The 25,281-nt window shown below is 43.5% G+C and overlaps 1 protein-coding gene across 5 annotated transcripts in view; it reads right to left on the minus strand.

Annotated features, from left to right (window-relative positions):
* The window catches only part of arhgap17a (Rho GTPase activating protein 17a), a 108,290-nt gene that overhangs the window by 17,895 nt on the left and 65,114 nt on the right, over nt 1–25,281 (minus strand). For all 5 annotated transcript variants that reach the window (XM_068003005.1, XM_068003003.1, XM_068003008.1 and 2 more), the window contains exons 3-14: nt 15,067–15,171; nt 11,855–11,931; nt 11,539–11,650; nt 10,674–10,750; nt 10,013–10,130; nt 8,793–8,861; nt 8,526–8,607; nt 7,920–8,047; nt 4,564–4,675; nt 2,539–2,620; nt 2,288–2,368; nt 615–728 (exon numbers count right to left, since the gene is read on the minus strand). In XM_068003005.1, coding sequence (XP_067859106.1) covers nt 615–728; nt 2,288–2,368; nt 2,539–2,620; nt 4,564–4,675; nt 7,920–8,047; nt 8,526–8,607; nt 8,793–8,861; nt 10,013–10,130; nt 10,674–10,750; nt 11,539–11,650; nt 11,855–11,931; nt 15,067–15,171 — 1,157 coding nt within the window. The remainder of the gene's footprint in view (nt 1–614; nt 729–2,287; nt 2,369–2,538; nt 2,621–4,563; nt 4,676–7,919; nt 8,048–8,525; nt 8,608–8,792; nt 8,862–10,012; nt 10,131–10,673; nt 10,751–11,538; nt 11,651–11,854; nt 11,932–15,066; nt 15,172–25,281) is intronic.

The raw sequence follows: 25,281 nt of genomic DNA on the forward strand, positions 1-25,281 counted from the left end.
CTGCCCGTATCCTAACTCGCACCAAGACCCGTTCTCCCATCACCCCTGTGTTCACTGACCTGCATTGGCTCCAGGTCCGGGAATGCCTCGATTTCAAAATTCTCATTCTTGTTTTCAAATCCCTCCGTGGTCTTGCCCCTCCCTATCTCTGTAACCTCCTCCAGCCCTACAACCCTCCGCGATCTCTGCACTCCTCCAATTCTTGTCTCTTGCACATCCCCGATTTTAATCGCTCCACCATCAGCGGCCGTGCCTTCAGCTGCCTAGGCCTTAACCTCCCTAGGCCTTAACCTCGGGAATTCCCTCCCTAAAACTCTCCTCCTTTAAGACGCTTCTTGAAATCTACCTCCACCTGTCCCAATATCTCCTTAAGTGGTGGCTCGGTGTCAAATTTTGTTTGAAAATCACTCCTGTGAAGCACCTTGGGACGTTTTACTATGGTAAAGACGCTATATAAATGCAAGTTGATGTTGTTGTTAATTAGTTCGGTTGCAACTAGGTCTCTGTTGTCCTCATATATTTAGAGTTTTTTTCATTTAGTTTTAATAAGAACAGTGCCACAAAAATTAAGGCTAGCCAGCACTTCACCACACTAAAAGCAGCAAGGCACTTACCCTTCATTCTTTGCCCACAGTAGGTTGGGTCCCAACACAATTGCAATGTTGCTAGGAGTCATTTTGTTGATGTCACTATACTGTGCAAGTTTTGAGAGAAATTTTATAAGATACCTGTTCAACAAAGACAACAATTTAGGCTACATCTCTGCAAACATCTCCATTTTGCATTGAATGCTCAAAGTTTGCAAACACAAACATATTTCACCAACTGACTCTAATGCTTTATCATGTACATTACAGAAGATTTTGTTAACTTTACAAAGCAGTGTTCAGATTCTTCTCCCTGTCTTGTGTGAGTGTATTCATTGAAAGATTTAAATGCAGGGAGCCCTGAAGAAAGCTTTCAATCCACTTATTTACATATACTGATCATCACCAAGCTCAACAACAATAAAAGGTACTGTGGAGCCTCTTATAAATCATGTAGTGCCCAACGGGGAGCCCTCACCTTCCTACCCCAAAAGACGGCACAGTGCCCACAGGAGGTCTCTTCACCCCCCCACCCCCCGCCCCCCCAAAAACACAAAGGCCACAAGGGAGTACCCCCAAAACAAGACAGGGGCCCTTCCCAAGGGGGAACCTATCAAACAGGGCACAGTGCCCACAGGGTAACCTCAAACAGGGCCACCTCAAACAGGGCAGTGTCCACAGGGCCACCTCAAACAGGGCCACCTCAAACAGGGCCACCTCAAACAGGGCTGTGTCCACAGGGTAACCTCAAACAGCCGAGCCCCAAATACAACACAATACTTCAGGAAACAGACACTCACAGCAGAAATGCAGATCTACTCCCAACTCAAATCTCATCTGTATTAATGCAGATGATTTCCTTTGGCAATGTTACTAAACTTCCCTCCTTATTTATTTCAATGGACAATATAATCTGGGATTGACCCCCAGCCATAGAGAAGAATTTCCCCCTTCCCACCTTCACTTTTCAATTCAATGGAAATGGCATTGTAAGGCTAAACTCCCCTTATCCAATTCATCTCAATGGAAATCAATATGGATCTAACCCCTTCATAGCTCCATCAATTTTTTTTGGCAGTATTTAGTTGGCATTAAGAGGACATTGAAAGTTAACTATGTAGTGTGGGGCTTAAGTCACATATAGGCCAGACCAAGTGGGGGTAGCAGGCTCTCTTCCCGGAAAGACGTTAGTGAATAAATTGGGTTTTTACAACAATCTGTCAGCTTTCATGCCCATGAATTACCAGATTTATTGAGCTCAACTTCACAACTTGCCAAGGTGGGATTTAAAAGAAAGAACATGCATTTATATCGCGCCTTTCACAATCTCAGGACTTCCCAAAGCGCTTTACAGCATTGAAGTACTGTTGTAATGTAGGGGACTCATGACCTCTAGGTTGCTGCTCTACTACCATTACCATCAGACTCCTGTACCCGCTTTGTATGATGAGATCTGATCTCAGACTTATACAATCGAGGGTAACAGTATGGCTACGGAAAGTAGAAGTACATAAATTAATGTTTACAAGAATGTCTTGTTTGTCTCATTGTTGAGCAGGAATGAACTTTGACAGCCTTACTGGCTCAGCTACTCACTGGGTATGCTTGTTGAGCGATCAGCGGGAACGTGCAACGTCCAACTCAAGTCTCAAATGTTGCACCATTTCCATAGGTTCTAGTTTAAGATTGAGAGCACATACCTGAAGTTGGAACTGTTTAACTTTGGCATTTTGCTGCAGGTTACCCAGAGAGCTTGTAATTTCTTGTCTGATTCTGGTACACTGTAACAGTATAGAACTAAAGTTAGTTTGTGTTCATTGGAAAATTGTCAGTTCAACAATCTGTAGACGCATTATTTCAACAGTAACATGTCTGCATTTTATTTTCACAAAAACAACATTGTATGAAACGCAAGTGTAATACAATGCAGTGTCATATGCTTAGTCCTCACCTCGCAGCTTGGAACCACTCATCGTAGAGCTGGAATGTCATTAAAGGTTCTGGCAGCTCTCTCAGATACGATTTCAAGGCACCTGAAGGTAAAGAGACACCAAGACTGTCAGTAAGAAGCTACCCATCAGGAACATCTTCTAAACGTGGCAATGATTATTCTGTGGGATAAACGCTCCTCCCACAGGCCACAATAACTCCGAAAGTGAATCATTTCGCTCTTACCCTTCTGACCTCAGACAAAAATTCCATAGACACACTACTTGAAGTGAATGGATACGGCTAGTCTTTGCTTTTCTTAACAGCAGAAAATCAAAAGCACACTGAATCTGATCATCTCTCGTTGCAAGTGCTCAGGACCAGGATGGCTGCAAACATCCTTCTTACATGGACAAAATCTCAAAGAATCAACAATTTTGTTCCCTCTTGCTAATTTTGTCCTTCCCAAAGATACGGATTCTGCTGGGGTACAGTTCCATGCACTCTAGTCACATGCTATTACCTCACTCTACTATTCATATGCGGTGGAATATTCAACTGTGGGGAGCATCACAGCCAAACTCAATCCTATCTTCACCATGAATTCACACATGCTACTTTCCAGCAGGGGTCACTGGACAGCAATCAAGAACTCTGGCTGATTTTCTCTTTCCCAACTCAGAGATACGGCGCTAGTTTTGATATCTTACCAACACCACAGTGTTGGCTATGATTAGCCATCTCCACACAGACCAGGAATGAACTTTGGCAGCCTTACTGGTTCAGCCACTCACTGGGTAAGACTGTTGAGCCATCAGTGGGTACATACAACTTCTAACTCAGCAACTGAATGATTAGAACGCCATCTCAAACCCACACAATTTTCCCCAGCAAAAAAATAAATACATTTTGTAGTTAGAGTAGCTCTGACATTCATAATCTTCATGCAACCAGGTAGCAATGAGAACAGATTTGCTGCCTTCAGCTTTGAATCTCCTAGAAAGCATTGACCCCGGAATTTATAAAACCGTACCTCTTCAAAATCCTCCAACCCCATAATCCCTCCCGAATGCTCCTTTCCTCTGATTCTAGCCTTCCAATCATTCTCCCTCCTTTAGTCCCACAGTTGTTCATAGAGCTTTCAGTTGCATCCATCCTGCTCTCGACCTTCTTGCCTCGCCATCTCTCTTTCCATCTTCAATTTTTTTTAAAAACCCATCTCCTCAGCTAAGCTTTCTGCCTCATTTCCTAATCTTGATTCCAGGCTTGGCATCCATTCCCAATATCCATCTTTGAAGTACCATGGACACTTTTAAGTTAAAATTGTCAAAATTTTGACCTTGTTGCCCGGGGAAAAACCAAATGGGTGCATTAAAGAATATTACATTCAGAAACATTATCCCTACATCCAATACACTTTCCGGTTTGCCATTCAGGCTTTTTAAATTGCACTATTATTGGCCAAAAAGGGAGTGAGGAATATTTACATACGATAATGAACAATGCAAGTACATGCAATGTGGCTCACGGCATGAGTGGGGAGGGGAATTATTACTACTATAATGCTCCCCCCTCCCAAAAGTTGCTGACTCGTGCTAGAATACGGTTCCAGTCACCAGGTGCCCTCCGGTATCTTGCCCAAGTTCACTTTCTTCACGTGGGAGCCTAGTGAATACTGTGAGCACACTGTTGAACCAGCCCCATCTGTCTGTGGGTTTCTATCCCAAAAGTGCTTTACATTCCAGTCTGCCAATAGGGTTGCCTTCCTGATCAATGGAAATGGTTATAGTCCAATGTATGGTCACTCCAATTTGCCAGCTCTCCCCTAAATTAGTCCTCTCCACCAAAGAGTCTAATACTGTTGAAATGTGTGGAAAATTACAATCCATTGATTTGGCTGTTGAGTTTACCCCTACACTTCACTCCATCCTAAAAATATCAATGTCAACCACAGTAATGTTTTAAATACACTGTTTAAATTCTGGGAAAATCACAAGCTGTTCAATTTCTCTCTTAAAATGTTTTTGTCTTTATACAAGTAACCGACCTGCAACAGCATGTGGATCAGAATAGAATTCCTCAAGCTGGGAAGTAGAGCAGTCCAATGCAGCTTTTAGCTTTTTCAGTTTAGAGGCTCCAGCAGCAATCCGGAACAGCCCCTGTGTTACAACAGGGAAATGACATTGCACATTAGAAAAAAAAATCACTTGAGAAACAGAACATCTTTACAAACTGCACTGTCCAAGTGTGAACCCAGTAATAACGGCATGAGTATTTACTGAGAGATTCAAAGTGATCACACTACACTGGATTGCAATAACATACTGTTTTCCAATTTTCTCCTCTTTTCTGAAGAGGTGGTTTGTTGCTGGGAAATGACTCCACAGATGCCAGGTGCCCTTGAATGGCCATTCTTCATGTGTGAGCCCAGACAGCGAGTGCTGCTAGCCTATTTTACTATCAGGCATCACAGCCAATTCTGATCCTTTCTTCTAAAACATGCACACACATGCATTCCCAGCCAGGCTGCATTTACTTCCATTTTATCTCTGGGATGATGAGGTCAACTGTGCATTGCAATAGCCAACCTGGCTGAGATCATCCAAACAGTCAGAAACCTGAACCTAGGACTTTCCATATATTCTGTGCTACACTTCAGAATCTTAACACAAATATTAAAATTTATGCAAAGTTTTTCATTCCAATAGCAGCAGTTGGAGTGTGGTCTCCAATAAAATTTAAATCACGTTCGCTGAATGCTATCTCAAGGGCATAAACATTTGCACACTTGAACAAACGAGCACTCTAAGGAAATAACAGTGCTCATAAATATCACCAGATTACTGATGCTGTTGCATCCAGCGGCACACAATATTCATCGTCAAGTGTGAAAATCTACCTGTTGTAAATTTAATCAACTCACAAGACCCCATGATAAAACCAAACCCACGACTGAAAGCTAAATTGGAACTATAAATGTGAAACTGAGGGAAGATATTAAGATATGTCTGGCTCTCCCCCTTTGTCCTGACTGGGGGGTGGGTAGTCTCTGCCTTCCTTCTGTTCTAGTGATCTGCACATTACAGTTTGGCTTTCTTCCAATATTTCTTTCTCGAGTTCATGGCTAAAAGGTGCCTTCCATAAGCAGACAGAATTTTGTGTGAACTGAAAACTGCCCCCTTATACCTGGCATATCTGTGACAGTGTACCCAGGGTTAACAATTGCCCTTTTATTGTGATACCACTCACCACACTCTCCTGTCTTCTCTGAAAGGCAGAAGACACCATGCCATCAGACCAACTTATTTACAGATTGAACACACAAAGATAAACAACAACTGAAAACAATACAGATAGAATCAGTCCAAAATATTATTTTTGGAATGTATTTCTTGCACAGCTTTTAGATGAGGGAAGGCATGGAACAGGAGTCAAGCTTCTGAGATGGGCTGAAATTTTTTTAAACCGGAGAAAGTAAAGGGCGGCTAGGAATAGAACTGCGTCAATGCAGAAAGGGGTCATTAGCAGAGTGCCACAGGGATCAGTGTGGGAGCCACTGCTGTTTGTGTATATAAATGGTTTGGAGCTGGGGACAGAAAGCAAACCAAATGCAGAAGGTTCAGGATAGGTTGGAAAGGTAGGCTCAAGAATGGCAAATGGCATTTGATGTGGACACATGCAAGGTAATAAGATTATGGGAGAGAAATAAATAGTGGTAATGTAATCTAAATGACTCTAGGCTACAAGATACAACGCAGGAGGAGGATCTGAAGGGTGGGGGGGGGGGGGGGAAGAGAAAGAGGATGAATTTAAGGGATAGATACTTGAGGGAGTGTGTTATAAGAGTACTAATCTCTCAGATCAGACAAATAGAGTGCGTAGCTCTTCTCAGTTCTATATTCCATTTGTTATCTTTACGGTACAGATCAAGAAATCATATGCACAAAACTGTGTCAACCTGACACTTAGGAGCAATGTTTTGCCCTCTTTAATTTCTCAGGCTGAAAAATATTTTGGGGGAAAAAATGACTCCATTACATTTACTAATACTACATTAAAAACAAGTCAACAAACCTATTGACCTAGAAATGGAAGATAGAGCTTCAGAACCTAACAAACATATTTAATTTTGAAAGTTGTATTTATCTGCATGGAATTAGGGGAAGTTATTACCATTGCTTAATAGTCCGTTATACATGAAATACATATTGCTTACAAGTGAACAGTGGGCATTTAATGCCATTTTTAGCTAAATTCTTTTGTTTTAAAAATCTGGGCCTTTTTTTTTTTAAAAGGGGTCAAAAGATAATGCCACTTTGATCAGTGAGTGACAATATTATAACTGTGTTCCAACAGTACCATGGGTAATAATTGACAGTTGCTTTTCAGAATTACAATGCTTACATGTAACAATCGACAGGAAAGGAAATGGAAGCAATTCCCTGCTAACTTGTATTGATCAAAATTTGAGTTCAGAAGCAAGGCTCTTTAGAGCACTGGAAAATATCATTAGTTATGTGATTAGTTATTGCTGTGCTGTAAAACTCTTGATATACTTAGAATATTGATTTTAACAATTATACATCCTCTGCATAAATTCTAATTTTAAACTCATTTAGCCAGCTGCCTAAAGATGAACTTTTAGATCAATTAACAAAATGGAGATAGAACAGAACCACACTTGTATCTAAGGAATACCAATATATAAGCGGCTGTCAGAACCGGCAGTGAAAAGACATAATCTTAAAATTAGATCTTGGCCATTCAGGAGCGAAATCAGGGAGCACTTTTTCCACACAAAGGGTAGCAGAAATTTGGAACACTCTTCCCCAAAAGGCTGTGGATGCTGGGGATCAATTAGAGCTTTCAAGACGGAGATAGATGGGAACACCACCACCTGCACGTTCCCCTCCAAGGCACACACCATCCTGACTTGAAAATATATCGCCGTTCCTTCACTGTTGCTGGGTCAAAATCCTGGAGCTCCCTTCCTAACATCACTGTGGGAGAACCATCACCACACGGACTGCAGCAGTTTAAGAAGGCAGCTCACCACCACCTTCTCAAGGGCAATTAGGGATGGGCAATAAAGGCTGGCCTAGCCAGCGATGCCCACATCCCATGAATGAATAAAAAAAAGATAGATTTTTGCTCAGTAAGGGTATCGAGTAATATGGAGCAACAGTGGGAAAATAGAGTTGATGTGCAGATCAGCCATGATCTAACTGACTGATGGAGCAGGCTCGAGGGGCTGAATGGCCTACGCTTGGCCTAATGTTCCTAGTGTTGAATAGTGAGCGTGAAAGAAAGAGGTGGGATTTGGCAGGGCATATTCTGTTCATGGAAATGAGAATTTTGATTAATCATGCACATGCACAAATGTTCGAACCAAACAGCACTCACCTCCTCTTTCATACCAGTTTCTAACAGCATCATTACACAGGCCTCAATAGGGAGTGCTATCTCACGACCACTGCGCTTGAGATGTTCTTCTAATGCAGTTCCAAATGCAGGCTTCTCTGTCCACGTATCTGAACGAAATCAAGCAGAGGCAAATAAATTCACCAATTAACAAAATAAACTGATATCTTCATCTTCACTAGAAATCTTTTGCTGCAATGACTGCCTGAAGTTCTACCTTAATATGATCACTCCAACAATTAAAATATCTGTATATTAAACATGCAGATTACTCGAATAGACCAACATATCACACAAAACACCTTTATTGGAGAGTTCAAAGTTTCTCTATTGATAATCAGCAAGTCTACCAACACCGTTTAGTGTTTTAGTTAATCCAGCATTAAATCAAAATGGAGAACACGCTGGTGGCTGTGCATTAATGTATCAGTAAAAGAAGCGACTGAATGCTCAGTTGGAAAACACAGTTGGATAAAAATGCACAGAGAAAGAGCTCGTCGAGAGCAAGGGGTGCAAAGCAGTGAGAAGTAAAAAAGATTGCTGAAGCTCATACAGGAATAATGCAACCAAATGCTGCTGATACGGTACCTTGCTGAGTTTGGATTGTAGGGAGGACTCGCTCCAAGACTGCTAGTGATTTTCTATGGTAATCTGCTTGTGCTTCTAATAACTGAGAACAGAACCCACATTGTCAACAAAAATTCCATTAGCTTCAATGCTTACAAAAGCAGTAACCTTGCGTCTATCAAACACAATTCTGGTAAAGCTCAGCAAAAATCTTACGGCAAAATCAATGAAACAAAGAGCTAAATATATGCAATGAGTCAGTGCCACTGCACCGTGCAAAACACTTACCATTACAAAATATCTTGCATAATCACCTTCTTTAGAAATAAAGTTGTACATATCAGCCGCAAGTTGATCCTGCGGACAGAAATATCTCTTTTTAGAATTCCAAACACACAGCTTCCAAGATAATGCACAGTATTGAGGGAAAGGGGCTAAAAGCTGCTCTACTAGATTACTTGTTAATGCAATAGAAAGTTAGAAGATTCAAGTCAAACTGGCTGTTGCAGAATTAGTCCTTCATATTTAAAATCAATGCCTCTGATATTCATTGAAACAAAAACGAACATAAATACAGATGAGGGAGGTCACTCAGCTCACCTAGCTCATCCTGCCATAGAGGTTTACAATCCCCCCATCGCAGTGCCTCCAGAGTTTGTGTCTCTAGTACCCCAACTAGAGGAGGACCATTCCAGGTATTAATCACTCCATGTGAGGGATTCTTAGGATCAGGGAAAATCCATTAGGTCCCAACAAGAGTTAAAAGGAAGTCAGTTCAAACATGAATGGTATCTGATCCCAGTCCTTCCATTAAAACTTGTGTTTTTCGGTGAAAAGCTGAAACCCCAAAAATTTGAATTCAGGAAGCACTGAATATAAGTCAACCCACTTCTCATCATATTCCTCATTCCCCTCTCTCTCCAAAACGCATCTAATTTTCTATTGAACCTTTGTGGAAAAAAAATGGGAGATATTTCTGGAAGAAACTTAATGAACTCTTAGACCTGCAAGACGTAACTACAGCAGATAGACTGAGAGAATACTGCTGCAATTACAATCCATTTGCTTAAGTTCTTTTCACAGAGCAGTGAGAGCAACTGCACTAGGTTCCAATTGCTCATCATCCCTGTCTTTACTGAACCACACTAGCTGCCTGTCTTCAACACTTTCAATTTATAATCATCATCCTCATCTTTAACTCACTCCTCACCCTATCTCTACAACTTCTGACAGCTCTATGATCCTCCAGTGTCAAACACCCCATTCCTCTGACGCATCCCCCCCACCGCTCTCATCTCACCATTAGTTGCAAGTAGGGTTGCCAATTCTGGTTGGAGGCATTCCTGGAGGTTTGATCACATGACTTTCTGACCACGCGACATTCTGGCCAGGCGAGATCGAATGGATAATGGTTTTGGCATGGTTTGCACCAAAGAGTTTAAACAGCAAATATTCACTATCCAAATATACATTTTGGTTTCTGCATTCAGATTGCCACACAAACATACCTTGCACAGTTCCACTTTATTTCCAGCTTCATCCATTTCCTCCCTCAGGGAGTCAACCTTTGCTGCTACTGCCTGGAAATTGGCTCCTGAAAATGCAGCTTTGTGTGCTTGATTATACCTGAAACAAACCAGGCCCATGCAATTAAACTCCAAATCAGACCCACTTCCCCATGTCCCAAACCCAAACCAGGCCTCACCTCAAATAAGCCGCAGGCCAGAGTCAAACTAACGCACAGTTTTCTTAGGCCCCTGATGCAGATCTGTTCCGAATTCCCCAAAGTCCTAAATTCGAACTAGCTCTGAGCACTCTTAGGCACCAGACCTAAACTCAGTCTAACTTTATTAAAACTCAGTTTCTCAAATCCTCTCAAAGCCATCTTGGTTCATTTTTAATGAAATGGGCCTTGTTTTGGTTTTGAATACTCATATAGTATCGATAGGGATTTTATATTCAAGTTAAAGTCATCAATGGCTATGGTTTTTTTTTCAAACTGATGGGCATATTGGCTGGTGTCAAAGATGAAAGACATGCTATACCTGGCTAACGAACTACTTGAAAACTTCAAAATCTGGTTTCACTCCAAAATATTACTCCTGATCACAGACTTGGGAGTGATTATTACATTAAATTCAGTCACAGTACAATTTTAAAAACACTTACCGCATTTTTGCTGAATCCCAGTCTAGTACTAGTTTAGCCAACTGCTTCCTCTGCTTCTGAATGTTAGGAATCTCCATCTTTAAAAAGAAGAATTTTTTAAAAAAAAGTGTGAATAGAAGCGAGACAGGTATTTGCTACTATTCAAGACAGTGCTCTGCTTTGGCCTCCTGCATGAGCAGCAGAGGAATGCAGGTGACTCTCAATCTGAAAGTTATGGGTTCAAGTCCTAAGATGGCTGTGTACTGATATATTCCTGGAGTCGCACCAAGTCCTGTTCACCCATCACCACTGTGCTCCCTGACCTACACTGACTCCTGGTCTGGTAATGCCGCGATTTTAAAATTCTCATCCTTGTTTTTAAAATCACTCCCTATCTCTGTATCCTCCTCCAGCTCTACAACCCTCTGGGGTCTCTGCACTCCTCCAATTCTGGCCTCTTGCGAATCCCCGATTTAATTCGCTCCACCATTGGCAGCTGTGCCTTCAGCTGTCTAGGTCCTAAACTCTGGAATTTCCTCCCTAAACCTCTCCACCACTACCTCTCTCTCCTCCTTTAAGACACTACTTAAAACCTACCTCTGACCAAGCTTTTCATCACCTGTCCTAATATCTCCTTATGTGGCTCGGTGTCAAATTTTGTTTGATAACACTCCTGTGAAGCGCCATGGGACATTTTACTACATTAATGGTGCTATATAAATGCAAGTTGTTCCTGTTGTCATTGAATTGAAGTGTCATTCACAGGTAAAAGGCTATCCTGAAGCTGAGTGGCTTACAGAAAGCAAACAGAAACTAAACTTTAATTCTACTGTTGCGGGAAAAGAGTGACTGGGGGTTGCATCCAGCCATGTCTTAGTTTACTAACCTCTGCCAGGTTGCTGAATGGATCAAGGATATCTCTCTCAATTTGTGACTCATAGCTGGCAAGCTCAAATGCCAGTTTATTCTCTGCCTCACTACATGTTTCCAGCAATTTCCTGAAACCAAACCAAACATAATTATAGGCATAAAGTAATTTTGTGGACATTCCTTAAAATAATGCTCAGCATCTTTCTGGACTAGTGCTTGTTTTTCATCTTTATTTTAAAGGTAAGAATTTTGGTCTTATTATCCATAATATAAGTATCCAACAAAGCATAAAAGCAGCTCTAAGATGGTCAAGTTACTTATGCATAACTTACATAATGAGAGAGTCGTCCCCCAAGTAGGCAAGTCCTTCCTGCATGCTTTGGGAGAGAGCCATTAGAGGCAACTTTTTCTGTTAACATTAAAGAAATAAAATGGCAAATTATTGAGGAAGAATGTTTAAGATTAATTGATTTAACTGACAGTTTTATTGCGGTTTCAGCAAATCACTCTGTTGAATTCACACACTGGAGCAATACCACAAAGAGAGTTTGGACTGAATACCAGAATATTTACAACTCTGCTTTTAATTTAGTGGGTAAGTGATGATTTTATGGGCCTATATACATTTCTCCAATGCCAAATCAAATCTTCACAACAAGGGATTTACAGAGTGATTTGTGTCAGAGGTAACATGCATTTTGACAGCTGCAAGCGTGTCATAGTACATGAAGCTGAGCAGCAACTAACACTGAGGAAGGTATTTAGAGGTAAAGCCTGGAACGGTATTGTGGTGTGACTGTATTTATTCAGGTAAGGGTCATTTACCATGTAACTATATTGAGTTTACTCAGCAGGGTCTGGGTTATTAGCTGTGAAACTGTATTGAGTCTCTCAACTCACCTAGCCCTCAATCCTTGGAGTTTGCTGCCCTCCTTAACTGGGCTGATAAGTGGCAAGTAACATTCGCGCCAGACAAGTGCCAGGCAATGACCATCTCCAACAAGAGAGTCTAACCACCTCCCCTTGACATTCAACGGCATTACCATCGCCGAATCCCCCACCATCAACATCCTGGGGGTCACCATTGACCAGAAACTTAACTGGACCAGCCACATAAATACTGTGGCTACAAGAACAGGTCAGAGGCTGGGTATTCTGCAGCGAGTGACTCACCTCCTGACTCCCCAAAGCCTTTCCACCATCTACAAGGCACAAGTCAGAAGTGTGATGGAATACTCTCCACTTGCCTAGATGAGTGCAGCTCCAACAATACAAGAAGCTCGACACCATCCAGGACAAAGCAGCCCGCTTGATTGGCACTCCATCCACCACCCTAAACATTCACTCCCTTCACCACCGGTGTACAGTGGCTGCAGTGTGTAACATCCACAGGATGCACTGCAGCAACTCGTCAAGGCTTCTTCGACAGCACCTCCCAAACCCGTGACCTCAACCACCTAGAAGGACAAGGGCAGCAGGCACATGGGAACACCACCACCTGCACGTTCCCCTCCAAGTCACACACCATACCGACTTGGAAATATATCGCCGTTCCTTCATCTTCGCTGGGTCAAAATCCTGGAACTCCCTTCCTAACAGCACCGTGGGAGAACCTTCACCACAGGGACTGCAGTGGTTCAAGGAGGCTACCTTCTCAAGGGCAATTAGGGACGGGCAATAAATGCTGGCCTCGCCAGCGACGCCCACATCCCATAAACGAATAAAATAAAACTTCTCCCTCCACATAAACTTTCCTACCCATATTCACGGCCACCCCCTCGACCTTGTCAACTCACGTGGCCTCCCTACTCCCATCATCTTAAATCACAGATAAGGCCATCTCTGATCACTTCCTTGTATCCCTCACCATTCACATCCTCTTTTCCCTTTACAACCCCACATCCTTCTGAGTCTGTCCCTGGAAAAAAACTCTTTCCTAAGTCACTTAACAAATACACTTTCAATCTACCAACTATCTAGCCTTTGGCCTTCCAATGGCCACGATATATCTGCAGCTACTGATCTGCTCAATCACACCCTCATCTCCACCACTGATGCTTTTGTCCCCAGCAAAACCCTTACTCTCTCCCACCCTGGTAGTTCACCCAAGTACGGCTCCTAGCTTCCCTCCATTAAGTCCAAGGGGTGCAGACTTGAAAGTTTACGGTGCTCAACTGGTTTAGCCATTCATTGCCAGATCTGGCTCGACCACATCAAGCACCATTGGGGCCTCACTCTCCTCTGCCAAAACCGCTTACTACTCCAGGATCATCCTGGAGAGCAAAGATAACCCCCGGCTTCTCTCCTCCACGACCAACCGTCTCCTTAAACCCCTCTACCCTGCCCCCTCCACCCTCACCTCCAATGCGAGGAGATTATGCACACTGTCACTAAGATTGAGACCATATGTTCAGTTGCCTCTGCCACATTCCTCCCTTCCCCTTGCCCACTAAGCCATGCTTTCTGCAAGCTCCCCCCGCCTTAGCCCTGGATCCGCATTTTTCTCTAGTTTCTCTCCAATCTCATCTTGTCCATGGGATCCAGTTCCCTCTCTCAACCCTATTCCCAGTAAACTGCTAACCACCCAACTTTCCTTCCTGGCCCACATGCTAGCTGATATCGTGAATAGTTCCCTCTCCTCTGTTATTGTCCCCCTCCCTTTTAAATCTGCCAGCATCACGCCCCTCCTCAAAAATCCCACCCTTGAAAACTACATCCCCATTGCCAACCTCCTTTTCCTTTCCAAAGTCCTTGAACGTGTTGTCGCCTCCCAAATTCGTGCCCATCATTCCCACAACTCCATGTTTAAACCTCTCCAATCAGGTTTCTGCTCCTACCACAGGACTGAAACAGCCCTAATCAAAGCCACAAATGACATCCCATGTGACTGTGACTATGGTGCACTATCCCTCCTCATCCCTCTCAACCTACTGCAGCATTTGACACGATTGACTACACCATCCTCCAACGCCTCTCCTCCACTGTCCAGCTGAGTGGAATTCCCCTCACCTGGTTCCATTCTTACCTATCCAGTTGTGGCCAGAGAATCTCTGCAATGGCTTCTCTTCTCATCCCCGCACTATTTCCTCTGGAGTCCCTCAAGGATCTCTCCTATTTCTCATCAAATGCTACCCCTCGGCAACAACTTCCGAAGACATGACATCAACTTCTACATGTAAGCTGACAACATCCAGCTCTACCATACTACCTCTCTTGCCCCCTCCACTGCCTCTGTGTTGTCAGACTTCTTGTCTGACATCCAGTCCTGGATGAGCCAAAATTTCCTCCAATTAAACATTGGGAAGACCGAATACATTGTCTTTGGCCCCTATTTATTCGGTAGAGTAAGGGTAACTCACTGTATAACTGCATGGAGTTCCTGTTTATTGGGGGTAAGGATTAAAATATATTTGAACAGAAAATTGAAATACAGCTCATATTCATGAACGTTTTCTGCATTCAGCTCAACGTAATCAGGGCAAAATACCAGGGGGCACATTTCTTTTGCCACACTTTTGATGTTCAGTGTGACAGTATTACTTACATGACGTTTCTCCACTTCCGTGCCCTGTTGAACCTGCAAACATGCAGCCAGTCTCTTGTGGGTATTATGGGAAATAATTCTCATTGTGTCCATGCGCTTCTCAATCTAAACCAGAAAGAAAAAGCACAAGTCACATTTTAGTCACCCTTAGTTTCCTCTTCTGCATTTCTTGATTCAACACAGTATAATAAAATACAGGAATCTCTGCTTGATGGGGTTTCCTTTCCTGAAACTTTATAAATTCCAAACACAGAGATATTGCAAAAAAATAGTACAATATGAAATTTCATAATGGTCAAAATGCTGTTGAGATTACAGAATTAAATACAAATAAAGGTCATTATATGGAAAATGGAGTTGAAACTGTTATCAACTGAACACCCCTTGCAAATGAAACATCAAGTACTCTTGGCCTTTTGAAAAGAAAAAAAGTTGACAAAGCCTGCTACAATAAGATATTTAAATACAATTCAACAGTGTATCTTGAGGACAGCACAGTCCAAAAGTGAACACGCACCAGTGGTTAGTTACACAGGGACACCTTTCTGAGCAAAACATGCACAATGTCACAGCCCATATTCCAGCCCGCATCCACTTCCTTTTCAAGCTACACTAGCTCTCCCCGCCCTAGAGAATTGACTTTAAATCCTCATCCTAAATTTCAAATCTCTCTATCACCTTGCCCCTCACTAACTTTGTGATCTCCTCCAGCCGTGTCCCTTTGCACACTCTTGGTTCCTCCAGAACCAGCCAATTTTTTATATTTCCCATTCCCTCTGCTCTACAGTCAATACCAACTTGTTCAGTCACTATGTCCCTGCCCTCTGGGACTCCCTCCCTCACCATCACCGTATTTTCACATTGTCCTCACTTTGAAAAGTCTCTAAATGGCCCTTCTCTCACCTCCTCCTAGTCCCTCTTTACCCCTTCTTCCTCCTGTTTCTTGTCCACTCATTACAGCTTGGTGGATAAAGTGCTCTGTATGTGAGGAATGCTACAGAAATGTAAATTGTTGCACCATATTGGCACAGCTATATAGCTCCACAGCTCCCAGCCCCCTTCTGCCCCCAATGTAAAGACTGTCCAGGGTTCTCTGATGGAAGTACATGCGTGGATACTGGGTGATCACTGGATCGGGCTTGGCTGTGATTGAACTTCCTGCCAACTTTTGCATTTTTAACACACAACAAATCGTAGAATGTTACAGCACAGGAAAGGGCCATTCTGCCCATCAAGTATGCTCCAGTTATTTTCTCCGTCCAATCTATTACTACTCATCTGCTCACTCCTCGTTTTTTTTTTATTTGTTCATGGGATGTGGGTGTCGCTGGCAAGGCCAGCATTTATTGCCCGTTTCTAATTGCCCTCGAGAAGGTGGTGGTGAGCCGCCTTCTTAAACCGCTGCAGTCTGTGTGTTGAAGATTCTCCCATAGTGCTGTTAGGAAGGGAGTTCCAGGATTTTGACCCAGCGACGATGAAGGAACGGCGATATATTTCCAAGTCGCGATGGTGTGTGACTTGAAGGGGAACGTGCAGGTGGTGTTGTTCCCACGTGTCTGCTGCCCTTGTCCTTCTTGTGGTAGAGGTCGCGGGTTTGGGAGGTGCTGTCGAAGAAGCCTTGGCGAGTTGCTGCAGTGCATCTTGTGGATGGTACACACTGCAGCCACAGTGCGCCGGTGGTGAAGGGAGTGAATGTTTAGGGTGGTGGATGGGGTGCCAATCAAGCGGGCTGCTTTGTCCTGGATGGTGTCGAGCTTCTTGAGTGTTGATGGAGCTGCACTCATCCAGGCAAGTGGAGAGTATTCCATCACACTCCTGACTTGTGCCTTGCAGATGGTGGAAAGGCTTTGGGGAGTCAGGAGGTGAGTCACTCGCTGCAGAATACCCAGCCTCTGACCTGCTCTTGTAGCCACAGTATTTATGTGGCAGGTCCAGTTAGGTTTCTGGTCAATGGTAACCCACAGGATGTTGATGGTGGGGGATTCGGCGATGGTAATGCCGTTGAATGTCAAGGGGAGGTGGTTGGGCTGATAAGTGGCAAATGTTACTTGCCACTTATCAGCCCAAGCCTGGATGTTGTCCAGGTCTTGCTGCATGCGGGCTCGGACTGCTTCATTATCTGAGGGGTTGCGAATGGAACTGAACACTGTGCAATCATCAGCGAATATCCCCATTTCTGACCTTATGAGGAAGGGAAGGTCATTGATGAAGCAGCTGAAGATGGTTGGGCTTAGGACACTACCCTGAGGAACTCCTGCAGCAATGTCCTGGGGCTGAGATGATTGGCCTCCAACAACCACTACCATCTTCCTTTGTGCTAGGTACTGGAGAGTTTTCCCCCTGATTCCCATTGACTTCAATTTTACTGGGGCTCCTCGGTGCCACACTCGGTCAAATGCTGCCTTGATGTCAAGGGCAGTCACTCTCCACCTCACCTCTGGAATTCAGCTCTTTTGTCCATGTTTGGACCAAGGCTGTAATGAGGTCTGGAGCCAAGAGGTCCTGGCGGAACCCAAACTGAGCATCAGTGAGCAGGTTATTGGTGAGTAAGTGCCGCTTGATAGCACTGTCGACGACACCTTCCATCACTTTGCTGATGATTGAGAGTAGACTGATGGGGCGGTAATTGGCCGGATTGGATTTGTCCTGCTTTTTGTGGACAGGACATACCTGGGCAATTTTCCACATTGTCGGGTAGATGCCAGTGTTGTAGCTGTACTGGAACAGTTTGGCTAGTTCTGGAGTACAAGTCTTCAGCACTACAGCCAGGATGTTGTCGGGGCCCATAGCCTTTGCGGTATCCAGTGCACTCAGCCGTTTCTTGATATCACGTGGAGTGAATCGAATTGGCTGAAGACTGGCTTCTGTGATGGTGGGGATATCGGGAGGAGGCAGAGATGGATCATCCGCTCGGCACTTCTGGCTGAAGATGGTTGCAAATGCTTCAGCCTTGTCTTTTGCACTCATGTGCTGGACTCCGCCATCATTGAGGATGTGGATGTTTACAGAGCCTCCTCCTCCAGTTAGTTGTTTAATTGTTCACCACCATTCATGACTGCAGAGCTTTGATCTGATCCGTTGGTTGTGGAATCGCTTAGCTCTGTCTATATAGCATGTTGCTGCTGCTGCTTAGCATGCATGTAGTCCTAAGTTGTAGCTTCACCAGGTTGACACCTCATTTTTAGGTACGCTTGGTGCTGCTCCTGGCATACTCTTCTACACTCTTGAATATTGCCCTTTTTCAAGTAACCATCTAATTCCTTTTTAAAAGAGTCCATGGACTCTGCTTTGACAATGGGAATGGCCAGTTGGGTGAAGCTTTTATGCCTGTGGAAATGTACCACAGCAAGAGTTGGCACCTTCAGGATAGGAGGAGAGAAAAAGTTCAATATGCTTTCTTGATATCATTCTTGGTATTGATGAACATATTCTGAGGATTATTAAATCACCCTGAAAACATAACTCATCCTCAAATCTCATTTTTTAAATTAAATTTTGCAAATAATCTGAAAACAGCTCATACATAACTATATAGTTTCCTATTTAATTTGACATGTTTAAAAAAAAATGGAACTCCCATATAAGTCAGCACTTTGAGATTGGTTCTCCTTCTCAGAATCACAAAGAATGCCCCATATCTGTATTTTTAGCTCACGCTGATGATTCAGTAAAATCCAATTGGGGCCTTCCTAGGGGCAGTTACTCTCTGACCAATCCACTTTACTGCAGCAGGTTGAGGCTTGTACACACTGCGTGAGTGTGAGTGCGAGTGTGTGCGCACATGTGAGTCTCTCTCTCACATCTCCAATTACACATTCGTACTGGAAGCATCTCCAAGCAGAGGCCCAGGAAGAAACTGATAAGAACTCAAACAGAATTTTTAGAACAACGCACAGATTTTGCACATCAATCCGTGAACTAAAAGTGCAGCCAGGGCAAACTACAAATTATATTGCGGGGAAGAGGGAGGATTCTCGCAAACTGCAATTACAAATGTAAACAAGTTTTCAGAAGGTTACAAAACTAAAGAAAACAATGGTTTTGTCAGAAGTCCACTGAAATGATTGCTTGGAAACCATCTGCAATATATATTTTCCACAGGGCAATCCCCAATGGGCGTTGGTTACAGACAAGTTCGATATAAATGTTCCTATTTGGAAGTTATGCAGAGAAACTAAAGTGATTTTACATCTTCTTTCATAATACAATTATATTGGAAATAGCGACCCAGAACGTTCTGAAACGGCAAGTTACGCCGAAATTTCCTGAGAATCTTATTAGCATATGACAAAACATATAAAACAGCTCAAAACAAGTGGAAATCAGTGTAAACAATTGAGGTCCGAGGAAAGCGATAAACTTACCCGATATTCCTTCCTTAAGTCCCTCTCTATGTTTGAGGATTGAAGTCTGAAGCCATCACAGCATCATTTATGCACATTAGGCACAGCATGTTTAAGAAAATGCAATTGTAGAAGTTTTTCAATTTTTTCCACAAATCATTCTGATGCCATAAAGAAACATTCAAAAAGGTACAAAAATACATTGTAGGTCTCATTGAGGAGAAATAAAAGAAAAACACCTTAAAAAAAAATTGGAGTAAAATACCAGAAATGTGACTTTAGGTGGTGTGACCCTTATCACCAAATCATACCTTGGTCTGTCCCCTTACGCCTCTGACACCTTCTCTTTTTTGAGCATATCACCTTGTTTCACCTCTCTCACCTCTCCTTCAAAATCCTCGTTGTCTACCGCCCACCCACGTACCAAGCTAAGTTTCTCACTGAGATATCTTCACTGATTTCCTCCCTCAGCCACTGCACCGAGTGCCTTCTCATCCTTGGTGATTTCAACCTCCACCTCAACTCATCATGCTCTCTCTCCTCTGAGTTCACTGCCCTCCTATTCTCCATTAATCCCTCCCTCCATATAAACTCCCCAACCCATATTCAAGGCCACCCCCCCCACCTTGACCTTGCCATCTCACGTGGCCTCTCTACTCCTTGCATGTCGATCACAGATAAAGCCATCTCTGATCACTTCCTTGTATCCCTCTCCACCAACATCCCCCTTCCCCCTCCCAACTCCACTTCCTTCTGTATCTGTCCCCGGAAAAAAAACTCTCCCCCAAGTCACTTACAACTACACTTTCAAATTCCCAACTGTCTAGCCTCTGGCCCTCCAGTCATGAAATATTGGATGGGATAAACAGAGAGAGAGAGGAAGTATTAAGGGAATTAGCATCTTTGAAAGTGGATAAATCACCAGGGCCGGGTGAAATGTATCCCAGGCTGTTAAAAGAAACCAGGGAGGAAATAGCGGAAGCTTTAACAATCATTTTCCAAACTTCATTGGATACAGGCATAGGGCCGAAGGATTGGAGGACTGCTAACGTTGTACTGTTGTTTAAAAAGGGAGCGAAGGATAGACCGAGTAATTGCAGGCCAGTCAGCCTAACCTCGGTGGTGGGCATATTATTGGAATCAATTCTGAGGGACAGGATAAACTGTCACTTAGAAAGGCACGGACTGATCAAGGACAGTCGGCATGGATTTGTTAAGTGGAGGTTGTGTCTAACTTGATTGAATTTTTCGAGGAGGTGACAAGGAGGGTCGATGAGGGTTGCGCAATTGATGTAGTCTACATGGATTTTAGCAAGGCTTTTGACAAGGTCCCACATGGCAGATTGGTCAAAAAAGTAAAGGCCCATGGGATCCAAGGGAATGTGGCAAATTGGATCCAAAATTGGCTCAGTGGCAGAAAGCAAAGGGTAATGGTCAACGGGTGTTTTTGCGACTGGAAAGCTGTTTCCAGTGGGGTGCCGCAGGGCTCGGTACTAGGTCCTTTGCTTTTTGTGATATACATTAACAATTTGGACTTAAACGTAGGGAGCATGATTAAGAAATTTGTGGATGACACAAAGATAGGCCGTGTGGTTGATAGTGAGGAGGGAAGCTGTAGACTGCAGGAAGATATCAATGGACTGGTCAGATGGGCAGAAAAGTGGCAAATGGAGTTCAATCCGAAGAAGTGTGAGGTAATGCATTTGGGGAGAGCAAACAAGGCAAGGAAATACACAATAAATGGGAGGATACTGAGAGGTGTAGAGGAAGTGAGGGACCTTGGAGCGCATGTCCACAGATCCCTGAAGGTAGCAGGACAGGTAGATAAGATGGTTAAGAAGGCATATGGAATGCTTTCCTTTATTAGCTGAGGCATAGAATATAAAACAGGGATGTTATGCTGGAACTGTATAAAACACTAGTTAGGCCACAGCACGAGTACTGCGCACAGTTCTGGTCACCATATTACAGGAAGGATGCAATTGCACTAGAAAGGGTGCAGAGGAGATTTACGAGGATGTTACCAGGACTGGGGAATTTCAGCTATGATGACAGATTGGATAGGCTGGTGTTGTTTTCCTTGGAACAGAGGAGGCTGTGGGGTGATTTGATTGAGGTGTACAAAATTACGAGGGGCCTAGAGTGGATAAGAAGGACCTATTTCCCTTAGCAGAGGGGTCAATAACCAGGGGGCATAGGTTTAAAGTGATTGGTAGAAGGGTTAGAGCGGAAATAAGGAAAAACATTTTCACCCAGAGCGTGGTGGGAGTCTGGAACTCACTGCCTGAGAGGGTGGTTGAGGCAGAAACCCTCAATTCATTAAAAAAAATGCCTGGATGTGCACCTGAAGAGCCGTGACCTGCAGGGCTATGGACCAAATGCGGGAAAGTGGGATTAGGCTGGGTGGCTCGTTCTCAGCCGGCGCGAACACGATGAACCGAATGGCCTCCTTCTGTGCCGTAAATTTTCTATGATTCTATGATTGTCTATGATTCACCACGACATTTCTGTAGCTACCGATCTGCTCAATCGCATCCTCACCTCCACCTTTGACGCCCTTGTCCCCATTAAAACCATTACTCTCTCCCACCCTAATCGTTCCCACTGGTTCAGCCCTCAGCTCCACTCCCTTAAGTCCAAGGGACGCAGACTTGAATGTTTATGGCAGACAACTGGTTCAGCCATTCATCGCCAGATCTGGCTGGACCACATAAATCACTATCGGGTCCTGCTCTCCTTTGCCAAAACTGTTCATTATTCCAGCATCATCCTGGAATGCAAAGATGACCCGCAGCTTCTCTTCTCCACTACAAACCGTCTTTTTAAACCCCTCTCCCCTGCCTCCCCCACCCCCACCTCCAACATGTACGAGGAACTCACATACTTCTCTGTCACTAAGATTGAGACCATCCGTTCAGCTGCCTCTGCCACTTCCCTCCCTTCCCCTAGCCCACCAAGCCAAACTTCCCCTAAGGTTTCGCCCCACCCTTTCTCTAGTTTCTCTCCTATCTCCTCTCATGCTCTCACCGAGCTCATTGAACTGTACTTGACGTAACCTGCAAATTGTATAATCTGTATTGTGTATGTTTGGAATGTGATATGACAACTGTATTGTATGTATTGCTGCAAATTTTATGAATAAAGTATATTTTGTGAAAAAAAAAATCAGTGCAAGACCCCCTGAAGATGAGTTTCACATCACTTCAGATTGATGCCACACAGAGCATAACTTTAGTGTTAGTAAATTTGGTTGTAAAATGCTCGGTGGTCCCTTGGACATTCTGGACACGTTTATAAACTTGAGAATTGCTTCTAAATATTTTGAAAGTGTTGGTCTTTCTACTCGCACCCTTAAACATCCAAAATTTAACAGCAGGAGTAGAGCTCAGTGCAACCGTATAAATACACATACACAGAGCTCTCTACTGTGCTGAGAGTTGAATTCAGAGCTAGACTGGGCTCAGATCAGTAGGTACAGTATAAATGCAGCCTTGGTCAAGGAAAAAGACAAAGACATTCAACTTGACTAAGGCGCTTTTTTAAAAAAAGAATGAGAGCTAGACATTGGGTGGGTGTACATATTTGCTATTGTAGGTCTACTGCAGACATGCCATGCATCTTCCGTTGGATATATTACACATGGTAATAGACACCTGTATGTACTGTTGCTCCACATTTTATTCATATTTGAACATGCAAGTGGATTGCAGATTCCCTGTGTCTTTAAAGGTAAATCCATAATTGCAGAAGTTTTTTTTTTTAAAAGTGCTATGCTTATCTCCTTGTAAAAGAAACCTGGTATGGAACTATTCAATGCTGAGTTGAGATCTAGCAGCTTTTGTGCTAAATCATCCGTGTGATGTCTGGTTACACTGAAACAACTTCTCTTCCAAATTGTGTACTGAAGGCCTCAGGGAAATTCCTCCCACATGTGAACAGAAACTTATATACTGCATGCTGTGATATGGCTTTTTAAAATCACTGATGACTCTGATACATTATTGGAGTGAGTCCAAAGCAATTGTCTTTGCAAGACAGTTTTGGTTCCACAGGGGAAATACCCCAACAGTGTACTTCCTCTTCAGTCTCTCATTCTTCTGAAAATCCAGCTATTGTAATAAACTGAACAAAACTGCAACTTCTTGCAAACAGACACCAGGGGGGCAATTTTAACCCCCAAGAACGGGTGGGTTGGAAGCAGGTGGGCAGTAAAAGTAGTTGATTTTTGGAGCGGGAGCACATCCTGGCTCCAATATGCCCACTTCTGAGTTTAACCCAGGAGCGTTTGGATGCATGCATGCAACAGAAACCTGGAAGTTCCGTCCCCACTTAAAGCCAGCGGGCTGATACTTAAAAGGGCAATGTACCCCATTGCGACAGATAAGGCCCTTAATTCTGATACACAAAAAAAATTATCAAACAAATTTAACCTTACCTGTTTGGGTTTCCCATTGCTTCTAATTCACGTCAGGTGAAAGCAGGCGGGAAGGGTCGGATCCATGAGGTGAGTGCCTTTATTGCACTGCTTGTGGGCCAGGAGGAGCAGGATTACTTCATCCAGGCCCAACACCTGGCGCGACAGGAACCCTGCGACTGGCTGACAACACCACCCCCCCAACCCCACCACGATCTTCTCCAAGGTCCACCCGATGTCGTCTATGTCCCCCCACCTCCCCTCCGATTTCTACCACGGCCCACGATCGATCTCTCCCTCCCTCGCCCTCTCCGATTCACAGCTCCTTTCACTTCCAAGAGGCAGCCAGCCTGTCAATCTGGCTGTATGGCGCATGGGAAACCAGGAAGTATTTCCGAACTTCACTCCTGAAAGTCCTGGCTCTAATTTTTAGGCTATGTCCCTAGTCCTAGACTCCCCAATGAGCGGAAATAGTCTCTCTCTCTATCTGCCCTATCAGTTCCCCTTAACATCTTGAAAACATCGATCAACTCACCTCTTAACCTTCTAAATTCCAGGGAATACAACCATAGTTTGTGCAATCTGTCCTCGTAATTTAACCCTTGGAGTCCAGGTATCATTCTAGTAAATCTACGCTACACTCCCTCCAAGGCCAATATATCCTTCCTATGGTGCAGTGCCCAGAACTGAACACAGTACTCCAGGTGTCGTCTAACCAGTGCTGTGTACAACTGTAGCATAACTTCTAGACCTCTAGATATAAAGACCAGCATTCCTGTAGTCTTTTTGATTATTTTCTGTAACTGTTAATGACATTTTAATGATCTATGTACATGGACCCCCACTGTTTTCAGTTTTTCACCATTTAGAAATTACTCTGATCTATGCATTTTAAATCCAAAGTGGATGATCTCACACTTGCCTACATTGAATTCCATTTGCATCAGTTTTGCCCATTCGTTTAATCAATTAATATCTATGTAATTTTATGCTTCCATCTACACTACTTACAATACTGCCTATCTTTGTGTCATTGGCAAACCTGGATATGTGTCTCTCTATCCCCTCATCTAAGTCATTAATAAATAGTGAATAGTTGATGCCCCGACACAGAACACTGGGATACCATTAGTCACATCCTGCCAATTTGAGTACCTGCCCATTATCCCTACTCTGTTTGCTTTTTCCCTGTAAGTTCCAAATTCTTCGGATGTTGCATTATATCTACAGGAAGCTGCTGTTCAGTTGGACTTTTAAGTTTCCTATAACATACAGGACAACCAACCAAGTAAGCTTGGATAGAGTAAATCTGGCATCTTAAAGAAAAGGCAGATAGTCTAGGCTGTACATGGAAGCTACTAACCATCTAATACCTTAAGTGGAACTACAAAATTGGTAGTAATTAAATTAAAAGCTATTAGTTGTCCTAACTCAATCAGCCAAAGGGGTCGGATAGGG

This window comes from Heptranchias perlo, chromosome 22 (genome assembly GCF_035084215.1).
Source record: "Heptranchias perlo isolate sHepPer1 chromosome 22, sHepPer1.hap1, whole genome shotgun sequence".
NCBI lineage: Eukaryota > Metazoa > Chordata > Chondrichthyes > Hexanchiformes > Hexanchidae > Heptranchias > Heptranchias perlo.